General features: G+C 50.3%; 1 protein-coding gene across 2 annotated transcripts in view; it reads right to left on the minus strand.

Moving 5' to 3' along the window:
- Positions 1-24,042, minus strand: part of Gpt2 (glutamic--pyruvic transaminase 2) — a 33,553-nt gene that overhangs the window by 7,958 nt on the left and 1,553 nt on the right. For both annotated transcript variants that reach the window (XM_057753682.1, XM_057753681.1), the window contains 6 exons: positions 15,228-15,317; positions 13,057-13,165; positions 8,815-8,945; positions 6,716-6,959; positions 2,526-2,605; positions 489-625 (listed from right to left, as the gene is read on the minus strand). In XM_057753682.1, coding sequence (XP_057609665.1) covers positions 489-625; positions 2,526-2,605; positions 6,716-6,959; positions 8,815-8,945; positions 13,057-13,165; positions 15,228-15,317 — 791 coding nt within the window. The remainder of the gene's footprint in view (positions 1-488; positions 626-2,525; positions 2,606-6,715; positions 6,960-8,814; positions 8,946-13,056; positions 13,166-15,227; positions 15,318-24,042) is intronic.

A 24,042-nucleotide genomic window follows, 5' to 3' on the forward strand; every position in this document is an offset into this window, starting at 1 on the left:
CAGTGCTACATGTATGTTACATGTATGTTACAGTGCTACAAACTCAGGGTGCTCAGTAAATCCTAGTCAAATAAACAAAGACGGGCCCCAGACTGGTCCTTCGGCCTTACAATCCTGTGCTAAGGCAGCCCTGGACACGGAGCTTGATACCTGTCCACCCAGCTCCTCTCTTCACGGGCCCTCAGACTTCAGTCAGGGTCAGAGCAGAAGATCCCAGGCTCAGAGCTGCTACGGGAAACTGTTTTCATTTCTGTCCCTTACCCAGAGTCTGGTCTGAACACAGCTGCAGGTCACTTGAGCCCCTGCTCTTACACCACTCACTACATCTGCCAGGGGGGTGCGGCCTGTCCGTCTCCTGACTCTCAGAGCTGCAGCCAAGGATAGGGGCTGCTTTCCAACCCGTGGGCCACAGGGTCAGGCAGAAGGGAGGGAGCAGAGCTGGGACAGCAGATCCACCCGCGGTGGCAGAGGAGGGGAGGCCGACATACTCGCCCATGTAGCCCTTGGAGGTGGAATAGAAGGACGCCAGCTCCACGTTGCTGGAGTACTCGTGCCCCATCTGGTAAAGCACTTTCTTAAAGGAGTGGAAGCGGCAGTCGGGAGAGTACACGTTGTCCTGATATACCTGCAGGGGGAACATGACAGGGCAGTGAGTTCTCCTGGAAGGCCTGGACAAACGCAGGCTGTGGCTGAGAGCAGCCAAGGGTCCACACCCAAGAGGGGTGCACAGGCACCGCACGAACCTGTCGGTCAGAGGTAGGTCACAAAGTCCAGCCTTGAACAAACCAACCTCCAGCTTCTAAGACTAATTCCACAGATAAGCCACGATGTACCTGAAGGAACCTTCCAGACCAAGCAAGGGAAAAGCTTCAGGCTGGATGCTTCAGGTTAAGAGTTTAGGAGCTTCCCTGACATTCCTTACGCTTCCCATACCCAGTCTCCAGCCTGCCTGTCTGACACATTGGGTCAGTGATGGCACCGGGTACTTCCAGCCTCCCACACAGATTCTTCTCCTAAAGCACTGTTCACTTGTCTAGTGACGCAAAGCACCAGCCGTCTCCTGTCCTCCGCTTTCTCTGTTTTAGGGGTACACTCCGTCAGGTATGCTTTATGCCACTTACCAGGTTTGGAATCACTTGTCTTCGCCTCTGCTCTTTCTGCCAGAGCGGGGCCCACGCGCTTCGTTCTCCCCTGTGTCTAGATCTGGCACTCACGGCCTACATGTACCACCCTGCCTGTTCCATAGCCAGGGAAACTGGCTTTCGGGACCAGTGAGAAAATCAGGCAAGTTTCCACCTCAACAGCAGAGGCCCTGCCCTCCTCCCAAACCAGTGGGGTGGTTAGTACATTGTCCTAATCCCGAGGTCTCTCTGTTGCCTTTTTTTTTCCTTTTAGAAATTAAGGCTTTTAGGTCCATGGTAAATTACAACTATTTAAATGTGGTAATACTGCGGAGTGCTTAAGGAGGAGAGAAAATAGTAGCTCAAAACTACGGCTAACCAGAAAACATGCAGCAATGAAGATAAACTGACAACGGAACATGGTGGGTCCTCGGTTTCCTTCTTCCCGAGCGGACAAAGAATGGACGAGCCTAGGAGTCATGACTGGGGTTCAAGAAATTACAGTTACAGACCCGAGGTCCTCACAGGCTCGCCGGCAGTTGGAGAGTAAACAAGACAGAAGGTGAGAACTACCAAGAGGCCAGGAACTGTACACTGGGGGTGGCATCGGCCATCTCTGCCGCAGGGCAGCTACAGCCGGCTCTTAGGTAGGAGCCCAAGGAGTTCCCTCCGGGAAGGCCCTCCCTGGCTTTCCAGGTGGATGTTGGGGAAGAGCAGGGCAGACATCCTGCACCTTGCCTAGGTCTGGCCCAATCTGCACATTACAACCCCAGGCAACAGTGATTGCTTTAATAATCGTGGCTCAAGTTGAATCAATCAGGCGTAAACTTATTGGAACCACAAGGATCAAAGCTAGACTGGAAAGATATGGGGCTCACACACAGAGATGAAAGAAGGATTCGGAAGACATAATTTGAGTCCAGGGTCTAGCCTGTGACCTGTGACCCCATCATCATCATCATCATCATTCTCCAAGTTGAAAGCAACTTTAAAGCTGACAACTTTAAAGCTCTCAGCACCGGGAGACTGAAGCACCAGGGTTGCTGTGAATTTAAAGCCAGCCTGGGCTACACAGTGAGTTCTAGGGTAGCCTGGGTTACATAGCAGGGCAGAGTCTCAGTCACCCTCTCCCTATCTCCATATACATGGAGAACATGTGTGTGTGTGTGTGTGTGTGTGTGTGTGTGTGTACACTATAACTAGAGTCCAAGTCAACAGAGAGATAATTCGTGTCCCAAATTCATAGGTTAAGAATGTACGTCCTCATCTTTGCTTGCCCAGAATCATTCTGCCTAGAAAGTTCTCTCTGGCTATAGAATGATCAGATCTGAATCCCTCCCCTAGATGAGCAGGCTTGCCCCCTCCCTCTCTGAGCTTGCCCACCAACTCTGGGACTGCTCTTACCTCATCAGCCAGTAGGAAAAGCTTCTCTTCCCAGGCAAAGTGAATCACATCTTCTATGCACTTTCTGCTTTGTACCTGGCCTACAAAATCCCCAAAAAAACCAAAATGTAGGTTGCATTGCTACTGAAGTTGTCCCCAAGTAATACTCCCACCCAAATCACTTGGGTGTCCTAAGTTCCCTGGAGATCCCAGGAGACCGCCCTCCTAGTTGCTCTGCAGAGCAGGGAAACCAAGCCCCGGTCATGCCTACAGGCTCCACTCCTGCCTAAATTAATGACGTCAGGCACGGGCAAGGAAAAGTATTCCACACCTAGCTTTTTCGTTAGTCTTACGACTGGGGTGTGCACATGTGTGCACATGTGTTTGTCTTTTCTGGAGGACAGAAAGGCACGAACATGTCATGGTGAGCAGGAAAATAAAACAAAGGAGTTAACTTCATCGGCTCCCCCACCTCCCCGCTCCTCTACTACGCACCAGCAGCAAGCAATGCAGAAAGCTGCATTGGTTGATATGGTAACTGAGCTGGAGTTACTGAAGAAGAACTGTGGGTGTCTTCCCAGAAAGGCAGGTGCACACGCCCACAAGGAAGCGACAGGCTCATCCCAGCTCACCATCTACCCTCAGAGCTGGCAAGTGTTCAAAGCAGTACTTGCAGAAGACCAAATGAACAAGCCACGCTGGCGTCCCCTGCCAATGGCTACTGCAGAGAACTGGCCCCATTGGGGACCCTGAGAGAGCACACTGCGGTTCTCCTTGGCTTCCTTCAGGACGTGCCTCAACACCGGCAGGGAAGACACCCACCACGCATGTCAGCAGCCTACGGGCACAGCACGAGAGCAGAGGGCAAAGGGCAAAGGGGAAGAAGGTGAAGGTGGAGCATTCCCCTGTAGTTTCTCCTCGTTTTAGTGGGACACCAGGGATTTCCGGTGTGCTCAATTGGGCTTGCTGATTGTATGTACAGCAAATCTATGCTGTGTGACATATCTATGCACAAACATAAACATATATGCATGTATTATTCCTGCATGTATAGACATCCTAAAGCACAAAGGCATGTAGACTGTTGCCTTTTGGCTAAAAAGAAAAAAAAAATGTCTTTATACTTATCTATGGAATGATATGAGAATATCTATCTATAAAAACAGAAATGTATCTTATAATGATTCAGCCAAGATTTCTACCTTCCACTACTTAAGCAATGAGCCAGTTTCCTTAGTAAGGGACTGACTTTTCTTTGGCCATCGAGTGCCAACCAGACTTCCTAAACAGAGAGCTCAGGGCTCTGGGACTCCAGCAGAGTGCCAGACCCTGGTTTCTATACGGAACCAGCATTGCTCTCGCAGACAGGGGCTGGCCTCTTTGTGGGTAGAGCCTACTGACAAACCTTCTGTGGGTCTTGTGATCTCTTAACCTCATCCTACAGGAATGCAAGCAGAGATGTGAGCATCAGAATGTGCAAACACGTGTCCACAGAATGCTAAGGGGAACACAAAGAGAAACCGAAGGACCAGAGCCTTGAAAGGGGCTCAGCCTGGTGGCGGAAATGAGATTGAAGGGATGCAAAGATTCCACTGATATACACAATGCACACTTGAAGATAAAAGACAAGCTTATGTTTACCCTGGGCCCGGAATCCAGCAATCACTAGGGCATAGCCATGAAGACACTGAAGAGACAAACATGAAAAGTTACGGAGAATAATTTACGTGGTTTTATAGGGGCCATGCTATGCCCAGCTGGGGGAGACATAAGACACAACTTTGCTACAGGTCTAAACAGCTGGTCCCTAAGAGCAGCACATCAGAAGATGGGCCTAAGCAATTCCCTACAAACAATAGGAACATCTGTGATTACCTCCTCCCTCCTGCAGCATACCACGGCTGTCTTGTGAAGACCGCGTAGCAGAAGATCTAGGTCCTGGCCTAGATACACACCTCTAATCCAACCACTGTACGCCGAAGCAGGAGAGATACAAGTTCAAGGCCAGCCCAAGACGGACTTCTGAGTGAATAAAGGAAAGATCTGTCTTATCAAAGTCTTAGTGATTGGACTGGTTCGGAGATGGGCCAGTAAGTACCTACCCTAGGACTCTCAGTAAAATCGCAGGGAAAGATGGACTCTAAGGTTTCACCTGATGAGCAAGGGATGGAGTTGCTGAAAGCCCCTTGGGGACAGATTCTAAGAAGGAATCCGACTCAGAGAATAGCAGAGCTGAGATGTGAACTGAGGTACTTCCCACACGAAAGCTGATTCAGATGACGTTTTATGACGAGACGTCAGATTCCACCATACGGCCTTTCAGTTTTGAGCCAGGTTTCTCTCTTGAAACCCAAAGCACCCTGGCTTAACCTCTCAAGCTACGTTGACATCTTTAGCCGAGTTGGTTAAGGTATGTAGTTGGGAAGTTTCCGTTTCCTGCCAACCCTCCCCTAGCAGCTGACTGATTTCCAAACATTAAGGCCTCAGAGAAGAAGGCGGATGGTGCTTACTCATAAATCACTCTTCAAAAGGGTTATAAAGCCAGGCGGTGGTGGCGTATTAACCCAGCACTTGGGAGGCAGAGGCAGGCAGATCTCTGTGAGTTCGAGGCCAGCCTGGTCTACAAGAGCTAGTTCCAGGACAGCCAAGACTACATAGAGAGACCCTACCTCAAACAAACGAAAACAAACAAGAGAGAGAGAGAATGAATTACGTATAATAATACACATTCACAGAGTCCCTTTACTCACAACAGGCAAGTCTTTGGTGGAGGTATGTCCTCCCAGGCAGGGAGGTAAAAAGATTTATGGGGCAGAAAATCCTGACTCAGAAGACATGCGTGTGGCTTATGCCGGTAATCTCAGCACTCAGAGGCGGAGGAGTAGGGCTGCTGTGACTCTGAGGTCTGCCTGGATGACACAGCCAGTACAGGCCAGATAGGAATTCACTGTCTCCAAACAAACAGACAGAAAGGAACTGACTCAAGAGCCGACTCAGCATACAAATGCTGCCGGACTTGCTGTTCCAAGTGCGGCCCTGGGATCAGCAGAAGTGTCATCTTGGACTGGGTGGATCTGCCTGTTCTCCAGCCCTACCCCAGTCATTAAAATACGGGTGAGCGGAGTCCACCTTCTGTACTTTAACGAGCTCAAAGTTTAGGAGCCGGTGTCCTAAAGAAGCAGGTCTCAGGGTTAAGAACACTGGCTTCTGGACTGACCTGGGAGGTTTTCCAAGCTTGCTTTGTGATACTGATCTACAGCCCGATTGAGAACAGAGTCCTGTGCTATTTCCCTGAACTGCATCATGGGTAGACTAGACTCTTCATCCCTGCTACAAGTCACTGGGGCACGCACACCAGTGTTTGCACCAGGTGCACCTTGGCTGCATTTAGGAACTAAAGTGGTTGTTTTCAGCTTATTGAAGCATCAGCTCACGTTTCGGAGAAGCAGATTCCACAATCAATTCTGATGTGTTTGGCCCCACTCCAACTTAGCTCAACAAAGAAAGAGAAGGGAGTTCCTGTTCTCTCATCCAAATAACCCTGGAGCCACAGGAACCAGCAGCTTGGGGGGTCAAAACAGGCAGGGCTGGATACTTTTTTTCTATGAAAAACATGCAAACTTTGGGGCATTTTTTTCAACTTCTAGAAACAGGCTTTTGTTTGTTTGTTTGTTTGTTTGTTTGTTTTTAATATGGCATTTTCTTCTCAAAGGAACAACCAAACTCCACACACTAGCATTCTGAAACCCAGTGAGAAAAACAAGAGGAAGTAAATGGGCTGTGCCCCGGGTTGGAGGGTGATGTTTGTGTGCAGAACCTCGAGGAGATGAGACTTTACAAATGGAGGTAGACTATGAAAAAGAGCAGGTCCTGTTGGTAACACAACCCTCAAAAACAAAAAAACAAAAACAGAAAAGGAAGGAAGGAAGGAAGGAAGGAAGGAAGGAAGGAAGGAAAGAAAGAAAGAAAGAAAGAAAGAAAGAAAGAAAGAAAGAAAGAAAGAAAGAAAGAAAGAGAAAAAAAGGAAAAAGCTGCCTGCTTCTCATCTCCTGAGGTGGCCTGAGGCGAGCTCCATAGCTGTTAGCAAATGTGAAATGAATCAGGAAACTGGCACAGAGAGGACCTGCGTCCCTCAGTTTTTTAGTGGCCAAGCGTCCACACACCAGCTCCTCCGAGCCCCTGAGAAAGCGGTAAGAGAGTGACGCACAGACCTGTGGGGTTCCCGGGGTTGATAATGCAGAGAACTTTGGGGTCACAGTGGTCCTTGGCTTGCCGCACCGCCCGCCGGAGCTCGTCCACGTTCAAGGCCCAGCAGTTTTCCTCGTCTAGGTAGTAGTTCACTTGGACGGCGTCCAGCTCGGAGATGACCGCGGAGTAGAGGGGGTACTGGGGGATGGGGATCATCACGCCTGTCCGGGACTTGCCGCCCCCAGAGACCAGGAGCTTCAGAATCGTCTGCAACAAAAGGTAACATTTACAGGGACCCTGCTGCCTGCTTCCGTTTCCTTAGCTGGAACACGAGAGCTGAAGTGGGCAGTACAAAACACATGTATTAAAGCTCTTGACTTATGTATGGCATGTAGTAGAGGACTGGGCACTTGACAGGTGTGGAGCAACACATGTTTAATAACAGCAGTGGCCGAGGCATGACCATGAGGCCAGCCTGGGCTACATTGTGAGATCCTGTCTCCAAAAGCCCAACCAACCAACCAACCAACCAACCAACCAACCAACCAACCAATCCCTTTCTAAAACAGTATCCCAGCTGGTCCTGCCCTAGAATTATTCTGGCCTCACACTGATAATCTCATTTAAACTCTATGTTATCGATAACCATCAGTTGCCCACACATGGCCGGACGGACTTCTAAAGAGAAGACTGTTGAAATGGCACCACCAGCGAGCAGGTTCAGTTCCTTGCTGCAAGAATCCCAGCAGAATGGGAAGTATGACATCTCACTCTCTCTGGGCCTGCTTCCTCAGGGGTTCCAGGGGGTAGGAGATCAACCTATCTATTTGAAAGGCTTTGGGAAACAAACACTCAACATCAAAACAAGAGCCTGTGAGCTCAGGAGACAAAGGCCCCCAATAAGTCAGAAAGGATAATAACAGCTGCTCACGTAGGAAGAATACACGAGCTAATGGCACTTAGCACAGAACCAGAGCCAGAGAGAAACACACCAAAGGTGAATGGAGGACCAGGGTGTGTGCAGCTAAGTGGCCCAGCACTCACCTAGCACACTGAGGGTCAGGTTTGATCCTCAGCACTAAAGAGGAAACAAAACAAGCCGACAAACAAAGCCCAGGAGGCCACGAGCCCTTTCCCCAAGCCTAGAATTTCAGACTTCAGCCACAAAACCACGGATTCCAGTCCGCCCACCCTCATGCCATTGTTGACTCTTCAGCCGTGTAACCACCGATTCCAGTCCACATGCCCATGCCCTCCTGACTGCCTCCCAGTCTGAGCCAGCTCTTCTCTCACCTCCTACGTGCTCCCTCACTTCCTCTTACTTGGCTCTTTCTGGCCAGGCCCAAGTTGAACTGAATATTGACTGAGTCGTGTGGCCTCCCTCCCTTTACTGAGGTGGCAATGATTCCCTAGCCTTCTTAGGCTGACCTGAATCCCTAGCACGGTCTCTAGGATCCACAGAACTAGCCTTACTTACTTCCCTGATCCTGTTTCTGGTCACTATCCTTCACTGTGTAAGCTCACCCACCTTGAGTTCATCTCCACAACACTAAGCCTCTTTCCGGACCAAGTTCTTTTCATACACGGATCTTCAGCTGAGAAAACTCTCCCTCTCCCACCTTCCCCCGCCCATTCCTGCATCCTTTGGTCTTTTCCAGTGGAGCCTTCTACAGTTCCTGCTGCCGCCATGGCAGCACTTCGTCTAACAGAAACTGAGAACTCAGGAGGTGACCTTTATGTATGCGGTGTCAATGCTAGACCGGCATAACACTGGCGTGTGGGCAAAGGCCAAGTAGTGAACCTGGTTCCCGAAGGTCTCCCCAGCACCTAGCACAACGCCCAGCAGAGGAGGAACACAACGGAGGCCAAGGGGCACCCTCACACCCTATCGCTCCCACCAGTTGGGCCTGCCGGTGGATCCTCTGGAGGAAAACTGAAGCCCTGGTGGTATCCAGGGCCATGAGACTATCAGGGACTAGAAGTTACTGGGACAGGGATACCAGAGGGCGACTCACTCTGCCCACCGAGCCTGTCTCCTGGCCAGTTAGTTCAAACCCCCTGCCCTAACTTGTTCATCTTGCGAATGAATACTGGGCTAGGAATGGGCCATCTTTGTACATACAGAAATACCGTCGCTAGCTCCAGTGGTCAGGTAGATGTTGTCCGGGTCGGCAGGCACACCGTCTCTCCTGGTGATAAAGGCTGCCACATCTTCACGGATGCAGTTAACACCCTGGCTGGCGCTGTAGGATCCTGTGAGACAACAAGCAAGATGATTAGAGGTAAAATGTCTCGTGCAACGAAATGAGTGTGGCACCCGTATAATTAGCTGGGGGTAAAGATGGCTGCGGACACCAAAGTAGGGCCTCTTTCCCACGGCTCCAGGCTCTGGAACTACAGCAAGCTGCTTACCTACTCATTTGGGCTCTTCCACCCACCCACCCATCTTTCCACCCAGTGTTTACTGAGCATCTATTACACAGTAAGTCCTGGCTTCTACTGTGCCAACAGTGCCCATGCCCGTGATATAGACATGCTTTATGACACAGTACCCACTAGGGCTGGAGTTTCTATGCTTTAGTTAGATGCTTACTCATGAGTCTACAGAACTTGAGAGAATGGGTTGATTCTAGTCCTCTAAAGTAGCTCAGGGCTCTAAGTGGATCCGACACAGACCCTGGAGACTGACCCTGGAGTATCTAGCCACCACTGGCCCCTCTGCTTAGAAGTCACTTCCCTGAGTGAGTGCTCCTCCCATGTTCCAGTTTACAAACTGGCACACCACCACTGCCAGGTTGCCTCGCCACCCCGAATAACCCGGTCCCTTCCACTGGGTCACACCGTGCTACACCCCAAGGTCTTTACCCACACGCTCCCTCTGTCTGCCATGCACCTGCAACCTATTTTGCTCATCCTCTTCTTGAGCTGGCATGCCAACCTGTCCCCTTTTGTTCTTCCTGTTTTTTTGAGGCAGGGTCTCTATACGTAGCCTAAGCTGGCCTGAAAGTCACTATGTAAACCACACTGTCCTCAAACTTACAGAAATCTGTCTGCCTCTGCCTCCTGAAGTGTTGAGATTGAAGGTGTGTGCACTATCACGTCAAGCTCCAATCTGCCTTCTTAAACTTTCCCTCTACATTAGGACCCCTTGATGTAATCCTGTAGCTTTCTGTCCCTTATCCAATGAGTCATGAAGGCTGGGAATAACACATACATATAAAATTCATAGTAATTATTTTCTTAAGAATTACATGAATGTGTATGTATCTATGTACGTGAGTACAGGTGCCTGCAGAAGCCAGAAGGACACCCCACCCGCTACCCCCGGAGCAAGAGTTAAAGGCAGTTGTGAGCAGCCTAACATGGGTGTTGGGAACAGAGCACTAGTCCTCTGCAAAAGCAGTACATGCTCTTAGCGGCTAAGCCGTCTCTCCAGCCCCTGACTATTGTTAGTGTTTGCTTCTCTCAAAAGTGGCAGTACACTCACGAGCACAGAAACTATTCACCTCAATGGCTGGTGCCCCTCACTGTGAGGAATAGCAGCTGGGACATGCTATGTGCCCAGAGTCAGGTCAGACAAAGCTCACAGCTCCCACTGCCTCTGGATATTTAGATATTGAATATTTATTTAATATTAAAGCCAGGGCACAACCTAAGGACAGAACTGCTTGTCATATGGACAAGAAAGAAAGCACTAGTAAGAAACTCACTTGCATTTTTTTTTTTAAGGACAGGGTCTCCATGTAGCTCTAGCTGGCCTCCAGTTTGTAAGATCTGTCTACCTCACTGGGCAGCGGTGGCGCACGCCTTTAACCCCAGCACTTGAGAAGCAGAGGCAGGCAGATCTCCGTGAGTTCAAGGCCAGCCTGGTCTATGACAGCAAGTTCCAGTACAGCTAGGACTGCTACACAGAGAAACCCTGTCTCAAAAACAAAACAAAAAAACCTGCCTACCGTGACTACTGGGGTTAAAGGGCATGTCACCACGCCCTGCCGAGTAAAACACTATTTTAAGAGTCATGAGAAAAGCAAGGCTGAACCCTAAGGCTTCACACATGGGGTCTAGTAAGACAGCTCAGCAGGGAAGAAGACTGGCTGTCCTTGCAGAGGACCCAGGTTCAATCCTCAGCACCCACGTGGTGGTTCACTGCTGCCTGGAACTGAGGTTCCAGGGGAGTAACCCCCTCTTCTGGCCCATGGGCAATGCACACACCTGGGGGACATACAGAGAAGCAGGCATAAACATACGCATACATTAAAACAGATAAAAATGGACTGGGGAGATGCTTTAGTGGCTGAGAACACTGACTGCTCTTCCAGGGGACCTGGCTTCAACTCTCCACATCCACACAGTGGCTCACAACCATCTCGAATTCCAAGTTCCAGGAGATTCCATGCCCTCTCCTCACCTCCAGACACAAGGTTTGCAAGCGGTGCACAGACATACATGCAGACAAAAATGCCCATAGACACAAAATAAAAATGTTTAAAATTAAAAAAAAAAAACCCTTCATATACATATTCAGCAATTGGTACTCTGGTCAGCATGTTCCTAGAAAACACGGACACATTCCACTTCCTTTTACTTCTATGGCGGGAAACAGTTTGGGCTGCCGAAGGCTCTGCTCTCACTGGCCCCTCAACATCATCGTTAGAAGGAGCACACTAATTGTTCCTTGCAGCGGGCAGAGCCTGGCTGCATCTCGACATCTACCAGGAGGCTCTAGCCGACACATCAGCCTTTCTCACAAGTCCAGGAGGAGAAGACAAAATAGTTCCTAGTTTAAAGACAAGAAGGAAAGGCTCAGAACGTGTTTCCCTCATCTGTATTCATGAGCTCCTGAGACAGAGCCCAGTGTAAGCCACAAAGCCCTTATGGTCTACTGGTTTCCTCATCTAACACCCCAAGGCAGCCCTTCCACAGACACAGCCTCCTACTACCCCCTAGCTTAGCTGACAAAGAGGAACAAAAGTCAATAAATGAGGGTTAGTGGGAGGAACCAAGGTTCACTCCCTACCCCCTCACATTAGACACACTCAAAGCAAACTCCCCTCCTCTTCGCCTGCCTCTCCAGTGGAACTTCTGGAGACCTCAGGGCCACAGGGTTTTGAGAAATACTTTTGTCCTCCGTGCTGGGAGGAGGGTAAAGGAAAAGCAATTCCTCTGCACCAGAAGATTTAGCCCCCAGGTTGGCAGGCAGGGAAGCAGGGGCACTGGCCTCTTCCTAAAAGAGATACCACAGCACCCATACCAAGGGTGTTGACAGGGTCACCATGGCCAGCAGGAGCCCACAGGAGACAGAGCACAAAAGGAGAGAGGGGAGCAGAGAGGGAGGCAGGAACCAAGGGGCAGTTTAGCTGTTCTCTGACCTGATTGAGCAATTTAGAAAAATATCTGTTTCACTCTTGGCTCTAGGTCTCAAAACATTAGGGCGCACATTCTAAGAAAGCTTTAAGAACAACTATTTTGCTGAGCGGTGGTGGTGGATGCCTTTAATCCCAGCACTCAGGAGGCAGAGCAGGCGGATCTCTGTGAGTTCGAGGCCAGCCTGGTCTACAAGAGCTAGTTCCAGGACACGCTCCAAAGCTACAGTGAAACCCTGTCTCCAAAACAAAAACAAAAACAAAAAGCAGACAATGAAAAAAGAACCATTTTTTTTTTTTTTTGACTGAGCTATGCTGTGCAGGCACTGGGGAAAAGGGGAAATAAACAGGAAAGGAAATGAGATGGGAGCAAAGAGCCAGAGCCAAGAGTTGGATTCTAAGCAGGGTAGGGAGGGAGAATATCAGTGTTGCATCCACAGGTCAAATTCAGGACCTCCTTGTTGGGAGCCAGAAGGCACCTGCCTCTACCAGGAAGCAGACTGCTGGGCCTGGGCCTGGGCCTGGGCTCTCCACAAAGAGGAACAGGGGTGGGATGCAAGGGTTACAACGGAGTGGAAGGGGTACCAAGGACAATTCAACTGAAGAAAGCCAAACAAAGCGGGGCAGAGGGGACACGGATGCTCCCTGTCCCTGGCAAATAGCAGCCATTCTTCAGACAGTGCCACAGACACAAGAAGCTTCAGCTAAGCTGGGAACTATCCTTTGACTTAGCCTCCAGCTGGCCACGGAACAAACCCAAATCAGAGACTAGAACATCTGCCCTTGGGTATCCGACCCCCCACAGGACGGCAGGGAAAGCACCGACTTAGTAAATTGGGGGAGAAAGAGCATGCATGCATCTGTGCACACTCGAGCCATCAGCCACTGTGCACACTTTTAGCACAGCTACCCCATAGCTCTTTGCATGCTAATGGGCCCAGACCTATCCTGGAACCCACGTTCATTTCACATCCTTGAGGACTTTGCGAGTTGGGCCTCACCCAAGCTGTTTCCACCACAAGCCTGCAGGATCCGCCGGGCTCGCTTCTTAGCATCTTCTGGGAAGCTGGGGCTGCTTAGCAGGTTTGGGTAGGTGCAGAGTGCCATCACCTAAAGAAAGAGGGTACAGCTGAGCTTTTAAGATGGTACCCCAAGACCATAGGACACTAGGCAAGGAACGCTGAGAAGATGCCAAATCCGAACACCACATCACAGCACGTCTCTCCATGAGAGCTGAGGCTGTGGGAGTTCAGGGTAGCATAGAGGGAGACGCTGGCTCTCTGCAGCAGGAGATTCTGATGGCTAAGAGGCACGACTTCCAAGGCTTGGTGCAAGAATGAGGTACCAAAAGGGGTGCCATGGCGGAGTGTGAGGGTGCTACACAGCCCCGGCCTCCACCCATCCATGAAGAACACTGAACCCAAACACCCAGGATCTTAAGAACTAGAGGGTCGCCGGGCGGTGGTGGCGCCTGCCTTTAATCCCAGCACTCGGGAGGCAGAGACAGGCGGATCTCTGTGAGTTCGAGGCCAGCCTGGTCTACAAGAGCTAGTTCCGGGATAGGCACCAAAGCTACAGAGAAACCCTGTCTTGAAAAACCAAAAAAAAAAAAAAAGAACTAGAGGGTCTTCTGGGTAAGGGGCCAGGCCTCAGTGGGCAGCAGAATCTGGCTGACAGGAAGAAGTCTGTGCGGTCACAGCCTGGAGTCCTCAGCCTGTTTTCCTCAAGACTAAACTTCGGACCCGAAAGCCGGAAAGGCTTCTCTTCCCTGTAACAAAATCACCTAAACACATAGACTGAGAGGATTAACCAAGCCCGTGTGTGACGTGGTGCCAGGAAAACTCGCGCACCTGTCTAAAGCTGGCAGCTGAGGAACCACGCCAGGCTCACTGCGGGGAGGGGAGAACAGGTCATGGTGCGGATACCAGTCGCATGACTACCTCCCTGCTTGTTTCTTCTTCCTCTGGATAAAGAGCAACAACCTAGCCTGCCCCTCCCCCAGGGGCATTATGAAGAACACAGGAGACAGATGAAGGTTACAGGTAGCTGACACCGTCTGAGACAAGTTAGGACAGCTGGGGTCCAGGGCTGGGTTGGCTTGGGGGATGAGTTTGACAGCCTGTGAAGGTAAGCACTGTTGGGAACCCACTCACGACCCGAGACCAGGTCCACATCTGGAACCTCTACTGACAATCAAGGACCTCGGCCTTCCGCCTGCCTCTGCTTCTCTGACGGAGCTACTGTTTGGCCCCCTACCTCTGCATCCGGGGCCCTAATCCACTCCTCTTCACTCACAGGTCAGCAGTAATGGCTTCAGGACATCGCTCAGACAGGACCAGCTATATGCTCTCCTCTGTCACACAGGGGCTGGGGCCCCAAAGGACAAGGTGAGGGGACCCCCGTGGTGCGCCACTTCTAAAGGTGGTCACACAGGGAGAGAAAAGGGAATAAGGCTACCATTTTGAAAGTTCGTTACCTGCCCTGCATGTGAACCATAACCACACACGGTACGCCAGAACAGGCCCAGTCCTGCTCCAGGAAGAGGCTTTCCATAGCTAGGTCTCCTACCCCTGATCAGACTGCCCGGGGGCCTTTTCCCACCATGCTTTCCCTCCTTCTGGCTGCTCATCCTTCACTGTTAGCTCATGCAACATTTTGTCATTGATGTTCAGACATAAACACTGAACCCCCCACCACTTGGAGCCTTTACAAGGGGGGCGGGTTATGTTGGAGGCAACCGAGAGCAGAGGCAGTCGCTGCTATAACCTGAGCTTTTGCTGGGCCGGAGGGAGACCTCCATCTGCCACTCAAGGGAGCTCCACTGGGCAAATGCACAACGCCAGCCAGCACTCCAGCACAGGGGCTCCCTTTGGGCTGTGTTTTCACCCTGGCGTTCTTCCTCTGCCCCACAGACACACACGAACACCCTCATGGAAGCTCTCTGTCGGGACCCCAGATCTACCGTGGAAAAAGAGCCTTCCTGGAATTTTCCTACCCCAGACCACCACAAATGGGTTAGGCATTTTTGATACCCTTAGAAAGGGATTGCTGAGAAAGAGAAAAACAGGGGACATCAGGTACCCGAAAGGGCTGCTACTTTGGTGGCACATCCCTCTGGGATTCTAGTGCATGATGTACCGGCCCCTCCCAGGTTCCAGGAGGGCGGGCTCACCTGACGGAGGAAGGTGATTGGCTGCTGGCCCATAGCATGGGCATCCCCGATGTTGGCTCGGATAACCTCAGTGAATGGCTTTTTGATACCCTGCAGAGAGAAGGTGGCAGGTGGTTATTTAAGGACTCTACATTCCTGAGGCCACGTTGTAGAATTACCACAAGATATTAATAAGCAATCCTATTTTGAGCCTCACCAAATGTCAGGCAGCGCTAAGCTGGTCCCATTTAATCTTCACAGCCATTTCCATGAGGAAGAACTAGGAGCAACCCCATTTCACAGATGAGGAAACTGAGGTTTCAAAAGACTAACGGACTCGCTTGGTGTCACGCAACTGATAAACACAAGCATTAGGGTTTGAACTCTGGAAGGCAGACCCCCAGTGTGCTCTGCTCTATCACCCCCTACTTTCTGGACAAACCGGAGGAGCTGTTAGGTGGCTGAGGCATCGTGACACAGATAGATCCACAGCCTGTTGCTTCACCGGGATGTCTAAAAGGCACGGGGACCAAAGTAGAGGAAGAGCGGAGGCCAGCAGCAAAATATGCCCAGAGTCGGGGGGGGGGGAATCTAGATGTCCCCACTCCTGTGCCCAAACAGAATTTCACTTTGAAACCGCAAAGGGCTAGAGACACGGAGTTCATGGCCCCCTCCAGAAGATATCCATCCATCCATGGGAATTAGGTCCTGGCCTTGTTCTCTCGTAAGCCTGGTTTTGCAGAATGGCTAGTTTCCTTTTCTTTCTTTTTAGCAAGAAGGGTAAGAGACAATGAAGTGAAGACCAAACAGGGATCACAGAGGAACTAACTCAGAGGGATTTGAGCCGGGCGGTGGTGGCGCACGCCTTTAATCCCAGCACTCTGGAGGCAGAGGCAGGTGGATCTCTATGGGTTCGAGGCCAGTCCGGTCTACAGAGAGAGTTCCAGGACAGCCAAAGCTTGAAAGAGAGATGGAGGTCACTGGGGAGTGGAGGAGACACTTCAGCTGCCACGGAGATGTGGAAGAAAGGGAGTCAACACAGCCCCCTGATAAACCCAGCATCAGCTCCTGGAGGAATAGACTAGCAAGTCCAAAGACCTCCCTGGGTGATGGGAGGATAATCAGGAACAAACCCCGCCTCACACAGCTAGTCCAGGAAGGAGGCCCTGAGTGTCACTGTGGAGGAAAGAGGGACAAGGGTGGGAAGGCCTGGCAGCCCCCACCCCATCTCCAGCTGTGCTTTCCCAAATACAATATTTAACGATACAGTTCTGCGGTTTTGACACTGGTGAAGTTTGTTCTCCTGAGTGTGTGCACATGTGTACAAGTGTATGTGTGTCCCTGCACATGTGTGCGCCACACTCAGGTGTGTGCTTGAGCATGGGCAAACACGCAGAGGCCAGAGGAGGACCATGACTAGTCTCTGCAGCTCTCCCCTTGGTGCTCTGATACAGGATGTCTCACTGCCTGTGGAGCTCGATGGGTTTTGGCCAGGCCGCCGGCCAGCCAGCCCTAATGCTCCTGTTCCCACCAGCACTGGGGCTTCAGGGTCAGGGGGGGACCAGGCCTGGCTTTTCGCCTGGGCACTGGGGATTTGAATTCAGGCTCACGCCTACATGATAAGCACTCTTACAGAGCCATCTCTTTGGCCAAGTTCCCCACCAAGTTCTTTTTCTGAGAATCCGAGAAAGGGCCTCAGAGTGTCACAAACAGAGCCCAAGTCTCTGAAAGGTGTGTCTGGGAGACGGGGACCCTGCAAGTGCCTCTTGCCCCATCTTTAGAGCTAGTCAGAGATGGCCAAGATGGAGCTTTTTCCCGGGCAGTCACACATCTCTAGACCAAGGCAGGTGGTGGCAGCACTTGCTGCACCAGGCTGGGTCAGGAGTGAGAGCAGGAGAGATGGGCACGTAGCTGCAAGCTCACCCCACAGGTAGAAGCCAAGAAGGACAGTGGGGGCTATGAGGTAGCTGCCCAAGTCATAGCATACAAAAGACAGGCCCGCACACCCTAGCACTGGCCTGGGTTCCTCGGCTGAGAAGCCTTCCATCAGTCTTTAAACCATTGTAGCTCTCAAGCCCACAGCTACTGAACAAAGGTGATTCTCTGGTATGGCCAGGGCCTATTCTTCAGTAAGAAATAAATCTGTCACGGCCGAGAAGGCCAAGACTCAACATACAGTTCTAGGCCTGGGCCATGGGCCAGCCCAATACAGAAGAAAATAATGCCTGGAATCTAGCCCTGGATGTCCCTTTCCTGTGCCGGCCCCCTAGCACTATTTAGCCAATTCAGAGCTTGCTGACACAAAGCCTGGGAACACTGAGCACCCCCTTTCTTGGGTCACTGTGCCTACAGACCATGGACACTTTGCATGATGGATGAGTTTGGGCCAGGATGTGGCTCCCTTGAATAGACAAGCAGACTATTCTACATAGCTGAGCAACCACTCAGAAGGGTGTCCTGGGCAGACAAGATCCACATGAGCTGGGAACACTAAGGTACCCCAGAAAGATTCTGGCCCAAAGTGTGTATCCAGGCCTGGTATGTGCACCAGTGGTGCCACCGCCCCCCATTCTGCACCTTGGCAGAGGGGCTAACAAGCATGCAGCATTTGGTTGTCTCTCCTAGCATTCCAGAGTTCCTCTGTCTGATGCACTTGCACACGTCCAAGCCACAACTGCATCCCACGCGGCACCAAGAGAGGGTCCGGGAGGGCGGTGCTCCCTTCCTGACACTTGGACTTATGTAGGTCAACAGTGGTGAAGCATTTCTTCAGAGGAAAAAGAAAAAGATTTATCATTGTCCTTTCCAGCCCACAGTTCAGCACCACTAAAGTCACCAGACTAGTGGACAAGTTGCACGGGGACAAGGAAAAATAAAAGAAGTAACACAAAAGGGAAGGCTGAGGAAATGGCTCAGGCGCAATGACCTGAGTTCAAGCCCTAGAATTGCATATAAAAACAAAACCAAAAACCTCAAGTGCAATGGTGTATGGTCTGCACTCTCGGTGCTGGGAAGGGAAACCAAGTGAATTCCCAGGGTTCACCAGCCTAGATGAATCAATGAGTTCCAGGCAAATGGGAGCCCCCATTTCAAAATCTAAGGTGTACAGCATCCAAAGAATGACACCAATGTTGTTCTGTGGCTTCTACATATACCCTACACGTGTCTACACCAATATATGTATGCATGTATACACACACACACACACACACACAAGAAAAATGCTATTTTTAAAAAAGAGCTAGTCCAGTGTGGTGGCACATGCCTTTGAACCCAGGGCTTGGGAGGCACGTGCAGGTATTCTCAGGAGCTAGAAGAGGACAATCAAGATCGCTTGGAGCTCAAGTCACAGGTGACGTGAGCTTCCCAATATGGGCTCTTAACCACGGAGCCGTCTCTCCAGCCTCCATGCCGAACATCTTAATCATGCACACTTTGTGTCTGCCAGTTACACACCCCCAACAGAGCTGGGGAGGAGAGGAGGCAGGGACAAGAGCAAGTTAATTTCCTTGTTCAAAGGACGGCCCAGTCACTTCATGAGGCCTGTGTTCAAGAAGCCCACAGTTTCCCCTTCGTTCAACAAACATTCCCAATGCAGCAAATAAGGAGACCGAGAGTGAGAGACGGTAGGCAGGGCCCAATGAGAAAAACCAAAGCAAATGCTGGAAGTGACTAAGAAAGGGTACAGTGCTGCAGAGATGGCTCAGCGGGTAAGCGTGTGTTATTCCGCTCTAGCAGAGGACCCGAGTTCGGTTCCCAGCACTTGGGAGCAGCTCACAACTGCCTGGGACTCCAGCTCTCTGCCTCTGGCCTCAGTGGGCACCTCTACGCACATACACATGAACACACACACAAATCTTTACCACAAGTGGGTACAGGAAAGGAGTGGGGAAAGGGGCCTTCCCAGACCCCAGAAACCTCGTACGAAAGGCCTCTTGCTCCCAGATTCAAAGGGACAATTAACCAGACTAGAGGAGGCAGAAGTCCTGAAAGAAACTCTGGAGACAAAATCCCACCGGATCCCACGGGTCCTGAAAACAAGTGCATCTCACAGAAAACTCTGAGACCCAAGCAAGCCTCTGACCTCCACAGACAATCAGAGAAGTCAAGATTTACAAGGAGCAGGGTGGGAAAGATGGCTCATCAGGAAAAAGCACTTGCTGCTCTTACCAAAGACCTGGGTTTGGTTCCCAGCACCCACACAGCAGGTCACAGCTATCTCTAACTCCAGTTCCAGGGGATCTGACACCGTCTTCTGGCCTCCCAGGCACCAGACACACATGTGGTATACACATAGTATATACATACAAACAAAACACACACATAAAATAATAAACATTTAAAAGTAAATAAATCTAAAAAACAATGTAAAGAAAACTGAAGGATTTCCGTTCAGGATCATGATCACAGCGAAGCGGCAACTGACCCGGGAAGCCCCACTTTGAGAGATTCAGAGGTAGCAAGCAATCTCCATTTCTTACACTCAAGCAATGCGTAGTAGTTTGGGAAAAAGCCGGGTGGTGGTGGGACACACCTTTAATCCCAGGACTCAGGAGGCAGAGGCAGGCGGATCTCTGAATTCGAGGCCAGCCCAGTCTACAGAGCGAGTTCCAGGACAGCCAAAGCTACACAGAGAAACTCTGTCTTGAAAAACAAAAAACAAAAAAAAAGTTTCAGAACAAAGAAGGGTCTTGCTGTGCTGCCCGTGATTGGTTCGGAGCTCTTGGACTCAAGGATCTTCCTGCCTCTGCTGCCCGAGCAGTTGGAACTGCAGGCCCTGGCACTGTGACCCGAGAACAAAGACTCTAACGATTTTAATTGGCTTCTGTTTAAAGCATTGTCACTAACACTGCAAACCAGTTTGTGAAGAAGAGAGTGTGCAAGCCAACACAGTCTGGATGAATTGCTTGAGGGCCACAGCCTTTAAAGGCTGGGATGCAGGTCTACAGCCAGAACAGGGTGGATGCGTGCAGGATTCATCCTGCCAAGGAAATCTTCTAGTTCTCTTCTTTATTATTCAATTTTTCCTTTCTCTTTGCAGCCTTGGCTGTTTGGCTGGCCTGGACCCACTATGTAGATCCGGTTGGTCTCAAATCCTCAGATGCCTCCTCAGTGTGAAAATGTTCTATATCAGCTCTATAGATGACCAGTGAGACCCCTTGTGCTCAGCACATCCAGGGCTAGAACTTCAATCCAGCGAACATCAGTCATGTGCTAGGGCCCTACGATACACGCAACACACACTGATGGTAACACAAGTAATCAGACTTCTCTAATTCTGAACCTTCTGCTCTTTGAGAGCTTTTGGTTTCTCTGTTTTGCTTACTTTGTATATGTTCCTGTAGGTGCATGTGTGTGTATGTGTGCAAGGGGAGGTCACAGATCAGTCTTGGGTGTGGTTTCTCTGTTTTGTTTACTTTGTATATGTTCCTGTAGGTGCATGTGTGTGTATGTGTGCAAGGGGAGGTCACAGGTCAGTCTTGGGTGTGGCTTCTCAGGAGCCATCCAACTCATGTTTTGAGAAAGGGTCTCTCATTGGCTGGAGTAGGCTACTAGCTGGCCACGGGAACCCCAGGGATCCTCCTGTCTGTTTCTCCAAAACTGGGGTACAGGTGCACACCCCCAGGCCTGGCTTTTTCATCTGAGTTCTGGGGATCAAAATCAGACCCTCATGCTTATATGGCAAGCACTTGTATATTTGTAGGTTTTGAAGCAGAACTTTCCTATGTTTATGCTCAGGCTGGCCCTGAATTCCTGGACTCAAATAATCCCCCTGTCTCAGACAAGTAGCTAGATTTATAGCTCCCCCCAATACTCCACCTGGCCGGTGTTTACTTTTACAATTGGAAAAGTAAAGCCATTCCTTCACTCTACTGTGCCAAGTCCTGATCCCTGCCCTTAAACAAGCAAGAGAAAAAAATAGTAGGTTGAGAAACTGTCAGATCCTCTCAAACCCCCTTTAATTGCAGCTTATTAAAGTGCTGCTCCCAATGAACAATGGGATCCAGAACCCCAAAACAGGCTCTCCCTTGGTGGAGCTGCTATCGAGGAGAAATGGCCCCCTTAGCCTCTTCCCCTCTTCCTTCAGGCTACCTTATCAGAGGAGCAAAAAGCACGGAGACTAAGTCCTGCCAGCCACCTTGAAGACAAACACCAGGGCCACGTGTCCAGCCGGCACTATTGGCAAAGAACTCACTGAAACGATTCCATAAGCAGCATATGATGCTGGGCCCCAGGGCTAGAGAGATGGCTCAGTGGTTAAGAGTAGTACTTGATGCTCTTACAAAGGTCCTGAGTTCAATTCCCAGCACCCACATGGCAGCTCACAACTGTCTGTAACTCCAGTTCCAGGGGATCTGACACCTTCACACAAATGCATACCCATCATAGAGGTCACCTCAGGTCCGTAAGGACAAGGCATTAGAGAATGGGGCAAGTGGGCCAGCTAAGCTATTTGCTTCCTTTATAGACTAGGGAAAACAATGCCCAGAGAAAACATGGAAATTTCCCCAAGTCTTCACACAAACCTCTTGACCAGATAAAACCCCTCAGAACACCCATCCAATTTGGATTGCTAAATTCAAAACAGAGGCAGAAATAACAAACCTTGCAAAGCCAACACAAACAGAAAATAAATAAAAAAGTAACAGGGCTCAGCACAGCTCCAGGTCAATGGTAGAGGGCTTGCCTAACATTAGTAAAGCCCTAAATTCGTCCCCAGCACCAGCCCTCCCCTCTCCCCACAGAAAGAAACAACTGACAAATATGGCTGACAAAGTTGACCATTACGGCTAGAGAGGGCACGGTGGTGCACACACCTTTAATCCCAGCACTGGGAAGCAGAGGCAGGTGGATGAACCTCTGTGGAGTTCCCGGCCAGCCTGATCTACCTAGGAAGTTCCAGGTCTGTTAAGCCTACATGGTGAGACCCTGTCTTAAAACCAAAACAAACATCAGAGAATGTAGGTGGACAGAGAGAACTTCTCAGCTAACTTGGGGGTACTCAAACTTGGGTGTGTGGGATGTCTGTTTAGGAAGTAGGGATGCTTCTGACCCAGTGACCAAGACATGTGTCTGCCTGAGCTATACCACTGCCGGAAACCCTTCCCGGCTCCCCATGTCCAGTCGAGAGGCATGGTAAAGTCCAGAGTCATTCAAACGACTTCTGTCTCCTCCATCTCATCCACCCTGCCTCCCTCGGCCACACAAACTCCTACTAAGCACATCTACCCCTTCCTTTAAAACTAGAACTTCCCAACTTCCCTGCCACTGGTCACAGCACTACCTGCTCCTGGAACATTCTCACATGTCCTCTGCCTGCTGAAAAATCCAACCAAACCGTAATGAGCTGGGTGAGACGGAACTGGAACAACAATACAGCAGCCTGAACCTAAGGTCGGGGACCTCCTGGTCCTCACCATCCTCTGCTTTACAGAGCCAACACGGAAGCTGCTCTTTAGCAAACGTAGAGAGAGTTCCTGGAACCGCTCCCAGCTCTGGAACCAGAGAAATCAGCTGTTACATGATAAAACAGGGAACACTTTAATCCGAGCTTTGTTTTAGCAGGGAGACTGTTGCCTCAAGGAGGGACAGCTGCAGCCTCCCAGATCCCAAAGTTCGGAAGAGGAAAACACATGCTCCATGCCCACCAGTGTGTCAGGCAGGCACAGAACGGAGCCAGGCTTCTCTGGGCCCAGCCTTTAACAGCCGTGGGCTGGAGAGACAGTGCAGGGGTTGAGACCACATTCTGCTCTTGCAAAAGACTCCAGTTTAGTTTCCACATCAGGGAGCTGACAAGTGCCTATAACTTCAGCTTCCAAGAAGATCCAACTTTTGCTTTGCTTTGTTTTTTGAAACAGGGTTTCTCTTGTAGCCCTGGCTATCTAGAACTTGCTCTGTAGACCAGGCTGGCCTCGAACTCAGAAATCCACCTGCCTCTGCCTCCCGAGTGCTGGGATTAAAGGGGTTCACCACCACCGCCCAACACAGATCCAACTCTTCTTGCCTCCATGGGCACCTGTACTCCTGTGCACATAACTATACATACACACATTTTTGTTTGTTTGTTTTTGTTTTTCAAGACAGGGTTTCTCTGTGGCTTTGGAGCCTGTCCTGGAACTAGCTGTTGTAGACTAGGTTGGCCTTGAACCCACAGAGATTCACCTGCTTCTGCCTCCTAAGTGCTGGTATTAAAGGTGTGCACCACCACCACCCAGCTACATATACACATATTTAAAAATAAGTTAAAAATCTTAAAAAAAAAAAAAAACCCAAACCGATCCCCATAAAGGTCAGCAGCAGACACTGAGCTAGCTCACTTTCGTCTAACTGACTGTTCTGAGTCAAACAGTGTCTGAGGCCTCATCAAACTCCCCATGGAAAGAGGAGACCCTAAGAGCACCTCTCACTCATTCAAGAATACTGACTCCTGGAGACACTGGGACCTGATGACTCTGAGCAAAATCAAGAAACTCACATTCTGGGTCAGAACTATCTGCTAACATTTTCTTTTGTTTTCTTTATTTTTTTCTTCGATACAGAGTTTCACTGTGGAGACCTGGCTGTCCTGGAACTCACTCTGTAGACCAGGCTGGCCTTGAACTCACAGAGATCCACTAAAGGCAAGCACCACCATCCCTCAGCTAACATTTTCTTACTAATCTTAGGAGTGTTTCCTTTTAATGTTCCCTCTTGACTCTGCCTTCTGAATTCCACCCAGGTTAAAATTCAGTATCCTAGGATGCAGGGCTGTGGAGTTTGCCTGTAAGTTCCAATACAGGGAAGGTGGAGGCAGGAGAATGTGAAGTCCAACGCCAACCTGGGCTACACAGCCAGA

Source organism: Chionomys nivalis, chromosome 21 (genome assembly GCF_950005125.1).
Source record: "Chionomys nivalis chromosome 21, mChiNiv1.1, whole genome shotgun sequence".
In the NCBI taxonomy this organism is placed as follows: domain Eukaryota; kingdom Metazoa; phylum Chordata; class Mammalia; order Rodentia; family Cricetidae; genus Chionomys; species Chionomys nivalis.